The sequence below is a fragment of the Mirounga angustirostris genome, unplaced genomic scaffold (genome assembly GCF_029215605.1).
Source record: "Mirounga angustirostris isolate CCGP_5_RB_7025 unplaced genomic scaffold, mMirAng1.0.hap1 SCAF_3, whole genome shotgun sequence".
In the NCBI taxonomy this organism is placed as follows: Eukaryota; Metazoa; Chordata; class Mammalia; order Carnivora; family Phocidae; genus Mirounga; species Mirounga angustirostris.
In genome coordinates this window covers 72,786,247-72,802,023 of record NW_026991711.1, presented here as the reverse complement: position 1 = coordinate 72,802,023, position 15,777 = coordinate 72,786,247, and the positions used below count along the sequence as shown (strand labels likewise).

The 15,777-nt window shown below is 48.4% G+C and overlaps 1 protein-coding gene across 1 annotated transcript; it reads left to right on the top strand.

Annotated features, from left to right (window-relative positions):
- Positions 1 to 9,541: 9,541 nt before the first annotated feature.
- PDX1 (pancreatic and duodenal homeobox 1) lies at positions 9,542 to 14,809 on the top strand. The gene is made up of 2 exons (XM_045867521.1): positions 9,542 to 10,039; positions 13,819 to 14,809. The coding sequence occupies exons 1-2, from the start codon at positions 9,634 to 9,636 to the stop codon at positions 14,265 to 14,267; spliced, it is 855 nt and encodes a 284-aa protein (XP_045723477.1). The 5' UTR covers positions 9,542 to 9,633; the 3' UTR covers positions 14,268 to 14,809.
- Positions 14,810 to 15,777: the final 968 nt, after the last annotated feature.

Genomic DNA, 15,777 nt, shown 5'->3' with positions numbered 1-15,777 from the left:
CCTCTGTACATAGCATGAATACCCAATCAAATAAACAAACAACGATCATTAATATTTACAAAGAAGCAACTTTTGTAAGGTTCCAGAACCATCAACCCCAAATCTAGAAGTAGAGGTGAAAATCTTGAGTAGGGCATAGATTGGTTCCAGGTAAACCCTGCCTGGTGCAGATGGACATGGATGGGCTGGGGAGGCAGAGGGCTATGAATTTCCTAAATCTCCTGCAGAATTTTGTGTCCTTACACATTTGTGTGTTTTTCTGGGGGAATGATCCATAGCATTCATTACAATCGGAAAGAGCTATTTGGCTAAAACAACAAAGTCAGAACTATGGCTTTAGTATCTTTGCTTACCTATTATAGTAGAATATTTCCAATCCAGGCACCAAGTGAGAAAGAACTGTAATGACTCTGTGATGTAAACTGAAGACGTGCTTTAGGGATCCTTGTAGATGGAGAGAGTGAAAGAAAGGAGTTGAAATGTTTGCAATATCTAGTAACCTGACAGATAAGAAAGTTTTGTGCAAAATTTGGTGCTAAGTTGCTAGTTACTTTTTTTTTTTTTTTTAAAGAAAGGAAGCTTGAATTAGATGAATTAGATGAGGAACAGGCCAGGCCATGTGCCTATCTACTTCTTCTCAAGAACATCCCACCGCCCTTTACCAAAAAACAAACAAAATTGTTGAAACACCACTCAACTTTGTTCAATTATTTTTTCAGCTGAAATGCACATAAACCATCTCCAGTTCTTTTCTCCCCTCATATCAGGCAATAATCAGAACAAAAGTCCTAGAATATTATAAATAGTAGGTGGAATAAAATCAGTATTCTTTTCAAAATTGGCCCCAGGACTTCAGGGAAGAAGTTCATAAGGAAACACAACAGGAGAAAGAGAGAAAACTTGACTCTTTCCCAGTCAGTACTTTTCTTTATTGAATTTCCCTAGTTATTATATTTAAGTTTGGCTACTGGTCATATAAATACAAAAAGGTAAATAGTGTCACTCCACTCTCTTGAGAAAACTCCAAATCCTGTGTAATTACAGGCCGGGAGACAGATAACAGCAGGCTAGGGGTTAGAGATTTGTGTTTGCCTTTTTGTTATCACCTGTCGAAATTTGCTGGGAAGGTAAGAAAACAGTGCTGTTTATCTGGATTCATAGCAATCTCTAACTCCAACTTTTGGAAACGTCAAGGTTTGACTGTGACCATGTTGGCAGAGTCTAATAAATTGCTTTGTAAATGAAGCAGACAACACTGATTAATTATGTTTTACAATACAGCATTAGTAAAAAAAAAAGAAAGAAAGAAAAGGTTTTCTTCCCCTAAATTAAACCTTAGGCTTCTTCTGCAAGAAGATTGATAAAAATTCAGTCAACTTATATACAGGCTGGAAATGAAGTCCAGGATACAAAGATAATACTATATCTTGTACACATGGAATTCAAAATATTATGTATGCAGAATTGCCTGTGCTCAGACTTTAAGGACATCCTATATAAGGTGTTAGAGGGACAATGAAATATGAAATGAGTATGTCTGTACCAAAATGTCAGCATACAAGAGATGAACTTGGATGTGAATGGAAACAGTAACTTCCGGTAAATTATCCAGATTAACTGGATAATTTAAGCCCCTCAGCCTCGCCTTCTCCTTCAAGTATCTGAATGAACCAGATCAGGACAATCTCTGCGGTGTGTGTACCATCTGCTTAGTTGCTGTTATGAACACTTGCACTGTGGGACAGATGGTTCTCTTCAAACCAAGATATATTTCATAACTCTTGAACTGAGTCATCACTATTTACAGGCAAAGAAATCAACATGGAACACCCAAATCAAACCAGACCCACTCCCTGCCGTCAGACAGACAGATCATTCAGTAGAGAGAACATTTCATGACTCTTTTTTTTTTTTTAAGATTTTATTTATTTGCGAGAGAGAGAATGAGAGACAGAGAGCATGAGAGGGAGGAGGGTCAGAAGGAGAAACAGACTCCCTGCCGAGCAGGGAGCCCGATGCGGGACTCGATCCCGGGACTCCAGGATCATGACCTGAGCCGAAGGCAGTCGCTTAACCAACTGAGCCACCCAGGCGCCCCAGTTCATGACTCTTTAGAATCCAGTGTGGATTATGAAAGCTCTCAGAAGACCACAGCAGGGGGCAAGTACTGATGTAGACAAGTACTGACATAGGAATGAAAATCAAGTTGACCAGATGATCCAGACATTTAAATGAGAATTTCCCAATTAACTTTCTAATTCTCTGAGTACATTTCAGTATTCCAATAATTGTACAACAGTTGATGTTCTATTAAATAAAAAGAAGAAATAATACATATTAGATTTAAAGAAGCAAAGTCTTTCCCATGTTTTAAAATACTGTGTGTAGGTGATTAGAATTTGGCATGGTTCCTACCTTAGTCACTTTCTCTAGAAACCTAATCCAGTTAGAAACATTTTGTAAAAAATAATTTACTATCCAGAAAGTTTTCCTGTTTCCAAGATAAGAAAGCCTGTTCTGCCATCCCAGCAGGCAAGGATTGTTTAAGTTACTAGATAACAAAGTTGTTATTGATTCTATTATTTTTACTCTTCCTGATTCCCTGCAGTCCGAAGGGAGTTTGTCAGACCAAGAATGATTTTATAAAAAGGAGTCGTTATTTTTGTTGTAACTAGCTTCATTGTGACAGATGGGATCCTAGTGTTTTCTCACTGCCCTTTACTCAGGAGCTAGGAGCATAGAAAGCAAATAACCAAGAAACCAACACACTCATAGTAATCTGGATTTCTCAGCGCTGAGCCAGAGCACTTGGAAATCAAATATTGGCCTCCTCCTGAATGCCCCTTTTAGCCCGTTGTTGTTAACCAGTTTAACATTCCCTTATCACATGCTCATGTGGGCAGAATTAAATGGAATTAGCCACAAATTATATAAAATTCATTTACCTTTAAAGGAAGCTATTTGGTCATGTTCAGTGTAGAGAGAATATGGCATTAAGACACAAGTTATAATGGTACTGCCTAGAGATGAATCAATTTGCTTTGGTTTTATTGCCTCCCTTTATTTGCCCTTACATGTTAGCTACTGTGGCTGGAAAAGCTCAGCTCAACTTTGCTGAGCCCACAGTGGAGCCACACACATTAACATCCCAAGGAGAGTCCCACTGTTTCCAAAGAGCTCAGTGGGAGAGGCACAATAATAAAGTAAGATCTTGCTGAACCTTTCTAAATCTTCAGTCACGTAAAGCAAAAATGGATGTGTAAGACAGAAAGGAAAACATGAAAATGTTCAGGATTTATATGTGGTTTGCCCATGTAGAGATTCAAATAACATGCTTTTCTGCACGGACTTGGGCATTTTTCCATATGTTGCCTCTATTTAAACCTCACAACAATCTTATGATATAGAGAGGTGTATTTTTATTTGAACGTCCATACTTAAAGAATGTTTGTTCTTTGAGAGCATCTATGAGTCTCCATATATCAAATAAATTATAGCTCAAGTGAATTCACTTTCCTGTTGTTGTTCTTAATTCATAGCGTGCTTAAGAACGACCTTTGGTGTGTTGAAAATGCAGATTCTCAAGTCCCACCACATCCCACATATGGTTATTCAGTAGGTCGGAGAGAGTAGGCTACTTGCATTCTGTAAGCATCCCAGTGATTTTAATACATATGGTTCATGAATCACACTTCCAGAAACACCACCCTATGAATCTCTGTTATTTCATCGGTTAGTAGAAATCTGTACCTTTGTGGGGTTTGCTTAAAGGTAAATGTGTTACAATGTGTGACTGGAGAAAATACACAAAATAAGTTTATTCAAATACAGCTTCTCTCTGCACAACAATACCCTGATAAGACATATCTACCATAGGAAGAATTACTAACAGGAAAATTCAATGAATTTGAGACCACAGTCAAACAATCTGCCTATACTTTCATTACTGCAGGAGAGGGAATGATTGTACCCTAGGTAGAGCTGACTCCCCCACTTTAATCCACACAGATATCTCATTTTAACACTTTTCTATGGGTCTTAGATTCAGGGGACATGCAGAGGAATCACTTTGACAGGAGTGTTTCTGGATCCTTCCAAAGAAGACCAGGGTTGCACACGACCACCTTCCTTATCTGGAGAAAGTAGGAATGGAGCAGGATTCCAGGACTGCTCTGACCCGGACGCTAGAACTGCTCCCTTCCTTCCCAAGCCATTTTAGGGTTTCCTCTGAGTTTATGATAATAGTTTCATCTCCAACCTGGAAATGGAAGAACCATGGAAAATACAGTGGGGGAGTGGCCTCTGGCTATAAAGACACCGCTTTGATGCCGGATTCCACACCTCCTGGGATAGGAACAGCATATTTAGCTGTGGTTAGTTCTCCCCCTTCAAGTCTTCTGTTCAGGACTTTCCTGGATGTAAAGATGAAGCCCCTGCATCTCCCTCACACCTGTTTCTCTCTCTCTGCGGTGTGCGGAGGGCTGGCAGGAACAAGTGCCATCCAGTGCTCCCTACCTCCTCTACCCACTTAAAGCACAGCCCCACTTTGGGGCCCATTCCCTTAAAAGACAGTGTTTCTAGGTCTACCTGCCTGGAAATGTCCTTAAACATGGACTTGTGGTAACAGCTCTGCCATTCTTTTGGATGCAATAATGATCAATAGTTAAATACTTAGAGATGCATTATAAGCAATGCTAGGGGGAAAAAAGGAAGAGTTGACCATTCGTTCAGTGCCCGTGAAGAGCCAGGAATGTTAGACATTTTGTCTAATTGAATTCTCACACAAATAATTTTAAAAAATATTTCTTCATTGTCTACACATAGCAAGACAGTATAGGGTCACATCTAAAGCCAGACCTCCTCAGCTTGGATTTAGGCTGTGTGATTCTGGGCAAGTTACTTAACATCTTTGTGCCTCAGTGTACTGCAGAGCAAAAGAAGAATAATAGTACCTACCTCATGGGATTTTAGTGAGGATTAACAAATGTGAAATATTTGAAACAGTGCCTGGCTGCCTATGTTTGCTATTATTTTTTTTTTTTTTTTTTTTTTTTAAAGATTTTATTTATTTATTTGACAGAGAGAGACACAGCGAGAGAGGGAACACAAGCAGGGGGAGTGGGAGAGGGAGAAGCAGGCTCCCCGCCAAGCAGGGAGCCCGATGCGGGACTCGATCCCAGGACCCTGGGATCATGACCTGAGCTGAAGGCAGTCGCTTAACCAACTGAGCCACCCAGGCGCCCCTATGTTTGCTATTATTATTACTATCTACAATGGGTGTACTTTATGGAGAAGTACTATTGTTTCCATTTTACAAATAAGGACCGAGAGGCTTAGTGGAATTATATAACTTGCCAGGGACACACAGCTTGTGTGGGGCAGGAGCAGATTTGGAAGATGGGTATTTACAGCTCTTAAGAGTTTTCCAGGGTACACCAAAGCCAGAACACATTGCTTCTACTGAGTTTCTGTCACTCAAAGAGATTGCAGACATGCACATATACAGGGCTATACAGCTATTTAATCAATAAATATTATTGAAAATATTTGGTCTGCCAACTAATAAACCATGTGAAATGCGGGATGGTTTAGGAAGACGGCTGGAATGGCCAGGAAAGGTGGGTCAAGCCTCTTTTGGGTTCCTGGAGGTAAGGAAAGGTTCCCAGGAGAAAAAGGATTCATCACAGGAAAGAGTGATGGGAGGGGGGTGGAGGGCAAAAAAAAAAGGTGGGGGAGAATTTCAATGGAAGCAAGAAGCTGGTTATCCAGGATGAAGAAGGGAAAGGGATGGCCAGGGCTGGGGTTTCAGGAGATTGCACATTTGGATGATAGGGCAGAGATGGGAACCTGGGGAAAGCAAGCCAAAGGGATGGGAACTACAAGAGCAGGCCATGGGGATCCTGGGGGAAGAGCAAGCAGGGGGCCTTAGACGCTTTGGAATGCCAACTTCCTTTCACACTTTTCCTTTCAGCTGCAAAGTAAACTAAGGACCTCGGAAGGATTAACTAAAAACGGGAGGAAGGGGCTAGTGTCTGCCAGTTCTATTCCTGGGAGAAAGCACTGAGCAGTGTGGGCAACTGGGCAGCACACAGTCCTGGGGTACACAAAGTCTGACCTATCGCCCCTTCTACTCCTCTCTCATGCTAAAGAGAGCCAGTGAGGTAGAGGACAACTGTCCAATTAACTTCCATTTCTAGGCTGCATCTATCTATACAATGGGGGGTGGTGCTGAATTTTCCAGAAAATAATTTCAACTCTCCACTTTTGCTGGCTTGCCCCCATGAATGTGTGGAAAGCCTTTGATTCAAAGTCTGAAGTTTTTTCTGAACAAGTTACCCTTGGCCCTCTCAGACCTAGGTACCAGACTCTAAGAAAATCCTGGAGTCGAAGGAGGGGAGAAGGATTCGCCCTGGGGGAATAAAAACCAGCATAAGTGCCCACTGAAGAAAAGGCTCCTGTACAAAAATTCAAAGTAAATTACGGAAGGAGTATTCTCATTACATACAGCACATTGTTTGCTTTAGCGTTTAACTTTTTATTTTTAACAGCAAGTTAATTATAAAAACAAAGATGGTCTAATAAATTAAATTCCACACAAATTCATTATAAACACATCTTTGGAGTTAAGTGAGGTTCATCTATTATTTTTCCCCCTTAGTAGTGGAATACAGTGGCTTAACAATTCTTATCACTAAATCAAATTCAGCCCTTGGCATGCTTGGAAGACTCAGCTACTGACCAAGAACAAGGTCACCTCTGCTCTTGGGGGCACAAACTGTGTCTCCAGAAGGGAAAGGGAGAAGAGGGCAAGCGAGGATCTCCAGTATCTGCGAGGGCTATCAGGACGTCCTGCTAATAAACGACTTTTTCACTGTCCACACTATAATTGGTTTACAGCCTTTTTTGTTTATTTATCCATAAGAGCTGCTGTTAAATGGCTCGGGAAGGCGCTCGCCTAATGGCTCGGTATCGCTCCTGGGCCTGTGGGAGGCGAGAGGGGAGAAGGCGTCAGCAGGGATTCAGAGCGGAAACGCATTTCACCTGTAATGGACTTGGTGATTTTATGATACCACGAGCTATATCCACAGAAGAAATACAATACACGCTCTTGCTCAGTGCAAGGTTGTGCGGGTGCGTTTTCTATATGGGTATACGTTATAATTAGCCAATCCAAAAACCCTGTTGGTTTTGTCCCACCATAATCAATGGCTGTTTGCCATTGCAACAGAAAATGCTAATTGTGAAAGTGAGAAAGCGCCTCCATGGAACACCTTCAGCACCCCCGCCCCTTCCCCCACGTTTTTGTTCAGCCTCCGGCTCCCGGTTTTTTGCCAGAGAGCAGCGCGATAGGCGGATTTGCTTTCTGCTGAGCGCCTCTTTTCTTTCTGCAGGGCCGAGCAAAAATTTTAAATGCGAGCAAATGAAGCATCGAAATGGAGACCAATTTACAGAAATGTGCAATTAGACGAGAAGTGCAAAATAAACACTCTGGGTCGGGGGTGGCGGGCGAGGCGGGAGCGGGGGAGGAGAAGGGGGGGTCTACGGACTGAGTCCGGAGTTGCCAAGGGGGGAGGGGAGGAAGGGAAGAGTTGGGGGGAGGAAGGTGGCCGATCTTTGTCCCAAGCGGAGCTCGCCGCCGGCTCATAACCGCGTCGCCAAGTCAACCCGCGGCGACTTGGCAGATTATCTCCGAGGGTCAACACGCCGCGGCCGGGCAACCCCCCTCCGGCCCTGCCTGCTGATCGATGCGGTCACTCGCGGCCCGGTGATAGCGTCTGGTCCTCCGCGGCCGCCGCCAACAATGGATTCATTGACGCGGACGCGCAGAGATTAGGTGCGCGGGTCCCACCGCCTTTTCCTCCCTGGCCCCTAGGACCGCAGGTGGCCCGTTTCCCTGAAGAAATCGCCGGAACTCCCCCCACCTCACCGGCTTGCCTCAGTCCCGAGCGCGGGCACCAAAAAGGCCGGGAGCTGTGCGCGTCGCCACCCAGGCGCCGGCCACTTGGTGCTCAGCACTCCTCTAAACGCAAATGCTGAGACGGCACCTGCATCGCACAAGGCAAGGAATCTGCAGGGAAGTCCAAATTCCCAACTGGCTTTTGCTTTTTAATGACAAAGAGTATTTCAGAGTAGCGCACTCAGACCGTATGCATTTAAAATACATATTTCCACAAGGACATATTTGCATTTAAAATACATATGCATTTAAAATACATATTTCCACGAGGACATATTTCCTCGTCGAGGGCTGGATGTAGTCTGTGGTTTAGGAAAGTCAGGTCGCAGTGATTTCCCCTTAGTGGTTCACGTTCCCTCTTGCCAAGGCTTTTCGGCAAATGTGTCCAGTTTTTCTAAAACCCTCCATGTTGGTTCGAGGAATGTGGTCCTTTTGGAAGGACCTGGTCCAAGGCCACCCAGAACGCCCTGGGCAAACGGGTCGGCTGCGTTGGTCATACCCAGGCCACGGGTTGGGTGCCACCTCGACCTGGAGACTGTCTGCATCGTCCGGTGGGAAAAAAATCATCTCTATTTAAGTGAGGACCCCAGAATACCCATAAGTTACGGAATCGGTGGAAGCCCCAGACTGACGCTGTCATAAAAACGCTGCGCTTTTAATTATTTTCTAACATTTCCCTCCTCTCTCGGACCTGCCTTATTTCAGTCGGACGCTGGAGTACGCGTTCTCCAGCTGACAGATTCCGGCTGTGTGTCAGGATCGTGGAAAAGCCATTATGGATCTGGAAACCCCATGCCAACCCCGTCCCCTCCTCCCAGCCACAAGAGGTGACGCTACTTCTCTCCCCCCCCCCCCGCCACATTAGGAAACTGCACTGAGTTGGTCAAATGAACCCAAATTTCCCAAAATCAAAATTAATAATGTCCTTCAGTTTAAAAAAATCAAAAGCCACTGTGAACGATTCTGAAGTTACAGTTTACACTCCAGAAGTCCCCGGAGCACAGCCACAGATTAAAAAACCTACAACGAATGCTGAATCTTTATGTAGTTAACACACGGACATCATCGTGGCTGTGCACAAACTTCATAAATAAAATAGGACCAACTGCTTCTGACCTATAGAGCTCCGTTCGGTAAACTTTTCTGACCGTGTTCCCTAACAGTTAAAAAAAAAAAAAAAAGCTTAAATCCCCAACCTCGGCATAGGTATATTTATAAATTATATTAATGAACTAATATATTATGCACATTATCAAAACAAGAAAATAGATCACTCAAAGTATAATGAAAATATATTTCTATAATTGAATGTAAATCTTAATATTTTCATGAGTTTTCCACTTTCCACAGCACGGCCAGCTGCGCATACAGGTGTGTGCGGTAAACTCAGCTGAGAGAGAAAACTGAAACAAATGCAGGTGCTCTTGGGTACCTGGGCCTTGCTTCTTAAGGCAGTCGGCCAGGCCAATAATGGCCCCAGGCTGAGCCACGTGGGGCACAGCGGAGCCTATGGCGCGGCGGCCGGCCAGACAGTCCCCGCCGGTGGCGGGTTCCCTGGGCGAGCAGAGCCGAGCTGTCAAAGCGAGCAAGGGTGGCGCCGGGAGTGGGAGAGCTGCACAGCTCCAACTCCCCGGCTCCAGCTCCCTACTCCTGGCGTGCAAGCCCCGGCGGCAGCCATGAACAGCGAGGAGCAGTACTACGCAACTACGCAGCTTTACAAGGACCCATGCGCGTTCCAGCGGGGCCCCGCGCCAGAGTTCAGCGCCAGTCCCCCTGCGTGCCTATACATGGGCCGCCAGCCCCCGCCGCCGCCGCCGCCCCCGTTCCCGGGGACCCTGGGCGCTCTGGAGCAGGGCAGCCCCCCGGACATCTCCCCGTACGAGGTGCCTCCCCTCACCGACGACTCCGCGGTGGCGCACCTGCACCACCACCTCCCAGCTCAGCTCGCGCTTCCCCACCCGCCCGCCGGGCCCTTCCCGGATGGAGCTGAGCCAGGAGCCCTGGAGGAGCCCAGCCGCGTCCAGCTGCCTTTCCCGTGGATGAAGTCCACCAAGGCTCACGCGTGGAAAGGCCAGTGGGCAGGTAAGCCTGGCTCTCCACCCCCCTTTGTCCTCACCCGCTCTCGTACCGGCTGCCCCTACCCCCAAACGCTCCCCAGGACCGTCTACCGGTTCGCGTTCCCAGTCCCTATGGACAACCCGGGGTCGGACTAAACTACATAGGGAGCCAACTAGGCCTTCCTGCATAGAAGCGCCTATCTGGTCCCACTTGGAGCGTCTTCTCCGCTCAGCTCTCCTCCTGGAAGCTTAAACCCTTCCTTCCCTGTACACTGAACTCCAGCAGCCTGCGCACCCGCAGAGAGCTAAGGCATGGCCGAGCTCCAGGCTTCAGACCCTCCGGATCCTCCTCCACTGGAGGATCAGCCTGGCCCGGAATCCAAGGAGTGAGCGTCAAGGAAGCCGAGAAGGGCTCTGGGATGCTATCGACCCGGGCCGGGGTGCGCCTTTAGAGTCCCGGCCCCCCTCGGGCCCTGGGCCCATCCGGGAGGCTTCATTAGAGGAGTGCAGGCAGTCTTGGAGGCACTCAGTGGATGCAGAAAAGCAGGGAAGACAAACTGCACCCAAGTTTGCAAAGGCGTTCGGCGCGGCCCGGGGTTGGGAAGTTGGGGCGCAGGGGCTACTCACCGCAAGACCGAGGCCTGGCTGCTCAGCCTGGGCGACAGCAGCTGGGAGGGGCGACAGCAGCTGGGAGAGGCGTCTGCGATGCTAGTTCACTTTTGAACACACAGAAACGTTCCAAGGGGTCTCCCCCGCGCTGCTTCCCAGCAAGTGAGTTTGAGGAAGGAGATGCCCTCCTTGCACGGCCCGTTTCAGGGAGGCGTGAGCACTGGGTCCCCGAGGCCCTAGGCGCCGGCTTGTCACAGAAGGTCGTCCCAGGAGCCCGGAGGCTGAGACGCGGAGCGGCCCCCAGGCCCCTTCCCCGCCCCGAGCTGGCCGCGGGTTCTGGCCGCTACACAATGTTATCGCTTCCGTGCCGCGGCCACCTGTGGTCACACCTGCATGGCGCGTAGTTGACTTTTCTTTTCCTTCCAGTAGTCGGGGGTAGGGGGAAAGAGGCTCGGCTGGCGGCTCCTCCCCACACACACCCCAGAGTCCTCGGCGCCCTGTCAGCCCCCGGTGCCTGACACGGACCCCGGGGCAGCCCAGCGAGCTTTGTGGGGTCCGGGCTCGCCCAGGGTCCCCGTGGCTCGCTTCTCCCCCTAGTTCACTTTCTCGCGAAGGCCGAGTGTGAGGACTCGGTGGGTCCGCATCCGGAGTCAGGACAGGGCCAAACCCGGCTGCAGTCTTCCCCACCTACCGCGCAGCCCAGGGTGAGGGGGGCGCCCGACGCTGCCCGACGCTGCCCGGCGCCTGTGCGTACTTACGCAGCCCGCGCGGCCGCCGCCAGAGGCTGCGGAGTCTTGGGAAATGCGGGATTCTTGGGAGGCGGGAGGACCAGGTCCCTCCACCCAGGGTGGGGGCTGGGGACGCGCGCATTTCCCGCATTCCCGGCCCTCCTAGGGAGGCCCCAAGTGAAAAGTTCTGAAGCGGGGTAACTTCCCCCACCCCACCCCCTGGGTGTGAGCCCTGCACTGGTGGAGCTTGGGCTCGGGCAGACCTAAGGAGCCAGACAGTAAAATCCGATGACAAATGGGCGGCCTTGCCCCGGGATGGGGGAACCCTGAAAGGGTAACATCCTCGGGTTGGAGAGTCAGGGGAAGAGGCCTTTGCCAGAGCCCTCTACCCCCTACAAGCTCCGCCCAGGGGGAAGGGGCCAATCCCCTTTCCTGGACGCTGTCTGTAGGGTGCTCCTGCGGCCTAGAGGTCCTCCCCGAAAACCCTGGAAGGAACAGAGCTTCAAGGGTCTGTGAACGCGCCTGCCCACTCCTAGTGGGGTTTCAAAGCCCTGAGGAGAGTAATGTGATCAAAGGGCTTTCATCTGTAGTACAGATACTAATACTAACAACAATACTATAGGAAATTTTGAAAATATCGACCTAAAAAAATGAACTGCATCAGCCTCACTGGCGGGCTTATCCCTAAACCGACCTCACCCTGCGCGTTAGGGAAGGGCGCAGATGTTGGGACTCTTGACATCTTCTCAATAACGCCACCAACAGCCTCCGTCCCCTGCCAACTTGTCCTGAGCATCGGTCTGCTGGGGGAATGGACCCTGCCGCAGAGGCTCGCAGCACCTCCGTGACACTGGCGGAAGAGGGCCAGAGCCCAGAGAGATTGTGGATTGAATTTAAGAACCTCGGAGGGCCTTTTTAACGTTGCTTTAAGGCTCCCTTGCTTCTCTCCCATGCCCAGGAAAGCTTAGAAGGGTAAGACTCTGGAGATGCTCCCCAGGGAGCAGGACTCCTCTGCTGACTCTGGCCCAAGCCTCAGCCTTGGGTTCTGGGCACCTCCTTTTGGCCTAGGGGGAAACCCTCCCGCCCAAACACACCCATACTAGCTTTTCAATTCACTAAAGCTTCCTAACAGTCACAGGAGAAATATCCCAGACTCTGTCCTAAGACAAGAAGATTTAGGCGTCTTCCTAGAATGTTGGAGGAACTTAACTCCACTGCTCCGTGCAATCGGTATCCCGCGGAAAAAGGGAAAAAAGCTCAAGACCTGGAGCACAGCGGCAAACAGCAGGTGTGCAGCGGTAATTTGCTGGGCCAGCGGTCGTTTCCTTGCCACCCGGGCTTGGAGCTGGAATGCCTGGAGCCTTTGATTCCACCACTACCCAGTCCTCCATAGGGCTCTCCATAGGGCTCTCCGCTCCCAGTGGGAATCCGACCCCCCGAGGCTCCCCGCTCACCTTCCAGCATTTGGAGCCTAGGACACAGAGGCCAGGGCTGACAGGGACATTCCTTGGGGCCCAGGATAGGTTCCCTTCTTCTCCAGGGCAGGGATCCCGCAGAGGTTAAAACAATTATAGAGAATTATAGAGAATTTACCAGCTCTTGAGTCGGGGATGATTACAACAATACAACTGTATAGAGAGATAACACATGGTCAGATATAACAATATATGTCATAAGCTCAGGGTGTTTATTAGCTGAAGGTTTTTCACAATGAGGGTTGCACTTATAAGTTGATGGTGAAATCAGTTAACTGGGCTAAGACCTTTTTTAAAAAATGAAATAGTAAAGTAAAAACTAGTTTACCATTAATATATTTTTATATATTTACTATATACTATTTACTATATATATTTACTATTTACTATTAATATATATTAATAATAGAAAACAATAGTTTACTATTAGATCGTATCATATATGGTAAAAGTCAGTTTTATGTCCTGAAATTTTTTTTAGTGTTCAATAATTTATCATTTGAGTATGTCCTGAAATTTTTTTGTGTCAGTTCTATGTCCGTGTGTGAACTGGGTAGTGATCTGAAATGTATTCTTACTGTGAGTCATTCTTAGAAAGCTGTGGTTTTTAAAAAGTCCTATATTAAAGGCATTTGTTGCCTTTGTAGAATCAAGTAGGTTTAGATCTCTATTGTATGTGCATTTTAATCACCATCAACCCAAACACAGGCCAAGTGAACGCACTGAAGAATCACTGGTTGATAGAGCCCACCGCCTGCTCACAGAGAGAGCCTGAGAGCACGCACTGCTTTGACCTCCAAGAAAAGGTGACCTTTACTAGAGAAGGGCTGCAGGAGCCCAGACTGAGCTCTGGGATAGGAGGTTGCGCTGGGCGTCAGGAGCGCCTGGGGGGCCAGGGCTCCCAGGATTGGGGCTGGAGTGTTGGGCTTCGTGGGGGGGGGCAGGAGGAGCCGGGGTTGAGGGACCACACTCACCTGCCTTGTCGCCCACAGGCGGCGCCTATGTTGCGGAGCCAGAAGAAAACAAGCGGACGCGCACTGCCTACACGCGTGCGCAGCTGCTGGAGCTGGAGAAGGAGTTCCTATTCAATAAATACATCTCGAGGCCGCGCAGGGTGGAGCTGGCCGTCATGCTGAACTTGACCGAGAGACACATCAAGATCTGGTTCCAAAACCGCCGCATGAAATGGAAAAAGGAGGAGGACAAGAAGCGCAGCTGCGGGCCGGTGGCCGGGGGTGGCACGGATGCTGAACCAGAACAGGACTGTGCAGTGACCTCGGGTGAGGAACTGCTGGTGCTGCCACCATCGCTGCCCCCCGGTGGTGCTGTGCCGCCCACTGTCCCCGCCGCCGCCGCCCGAGAAGGACGCCTGCCACCTGGCCTTAGCGCGTCGCCGCAGCCCTCCAGTGTCGCGCCCCTGCGACCGCAGGAGCCCCGGTGAGAGATGGGGGCTCCTCCTGGCCAGGCGGCTTCAACCACTGAGAAAGACGGGGGAACGGTGTGCTCGGACCCTGGGTGTGGACAACCAGCCGCGGCCTCTGGCCGTTCAAGGGGTTAGAAACTGCGGAAGCCACCCCAGACGGAAGGAGAGAACTCGAGTTCTCAGGCGCCTGTGCCAATTGGGGCACTTTGGGGAGACACTGACAGACCTGGAAGGAGAAGAGAGGTTTTCTCTAATATCTGGGGCCTCTTCCGGTGATATGGTTGGATTGGCAACATCTGCGGCTGCTGTGCAGGTCCTAGGACTCCAGAACCATGGACCCCTTTAGAGAAGCCAGCTCTTCAAAAGACCACAGAAACTACAAGTTGGAATGCTCCCCAACACATTGCAGGCAAGCTGGATGGAGCACCTTAATCTCTCCTGAAACAGAGCCAATTTTACTCAGGCTTCCACTCTAAAGCTTAGAAATAATTGAAAGGAAAGGTCTCAGTTTTCAAAGACCTAGTGAAATTGATGCCGGTGGAATAGAATAATTCCTCCTCCCCTGCCTCCTCCTTTTGTCTTCCTCTTCCTTTTTAAAATCCTTTTTAGTGTAGCCACATACTTCACCAGCTCATCTCCTTCAATCTGCATCTCTTTCCTCCAAAGAAGAGGACGTCTTGCAAGGTGGCTGGGCAGCAGCAGGGCTGGGATATAAAGGCAGTGTCAGAGTCCCTGTACATTCAGTTTGTGCAGCACTTGGAGAGAGGGCAGGTGGAGATGAGTCTAGAGCAAGGGATTTGGGGGAGAAAGATGGCCCCCAAGCCATCACTAAACTGAAGCTATTTGGAGCTTTCAATTTAGGAGATGGATTTAGTTCCTAGTCTCAGGGCAGGAGAGGCTGTATGAAAGGCGAGCAGCATGGCCTGACCCACCTTGGAAACTATTCACAGAGACAGTATGATTCCCAAATCTTTAGAAATGATGAAAATGTACGTGGCTGGGGAGTTTGAAAACTGGTTATTTTTATTTAAAGTTTAAAAATTGCTTAACAGTTCTTTACAACCAGGTCTGTAGTTTCCACGTCAGTTGTTTGTTTTAGGGTCCGGGCCTTGTGTTCAGGTGGTGTTTGTGGAAAACAATTAATAAATATGGATAACATGGAGAAGAGATGCAAACCGATTTCCCTTGCTTTGTATCAGATTTTCTTGCCATGCAATGATTCCGTTTCATCTAAAAAAAATTAAAGCGGCATTTATTTGTTTGGTACTAACCACGGAAGAGGGGGCAATGAAGAAATATCACATTTGGGTTTGAGGTTGGGGCAGCGTATGAGCTGGTGGATTTTAGGCTTTGTTTTGTTTTTGTTTTTAACTTGACTCACTGCTGAAGATGAATTTTTCAGGTGATATAGGCAGAAGCATAGGGGTTCTAAGTGCCGCTGGCTAGTGCCAAATGGCACAGAGCCAAGAGCAGCCCATCCTGCGCCATGCTGGCCATGCTTCAGCCAGGAAAATGCACCAGCTGGCCA

Coding starts and splice junctions, on each gene's coding strand:
- PDX1 (XM_045867521.1), top strand. CDS start 9,634: ATGAACAGCGAGGAGCAGTACTACGCAACTACGCAGCTTTACAAGGAC. Junction 10,040..13,818: donor GTGGAAAGGCCAGTGGGCAG/GTAAGCCTGGCT, acceptor TGTCGCCCACAG/GCGGCGCCTATGTTGCGGAG.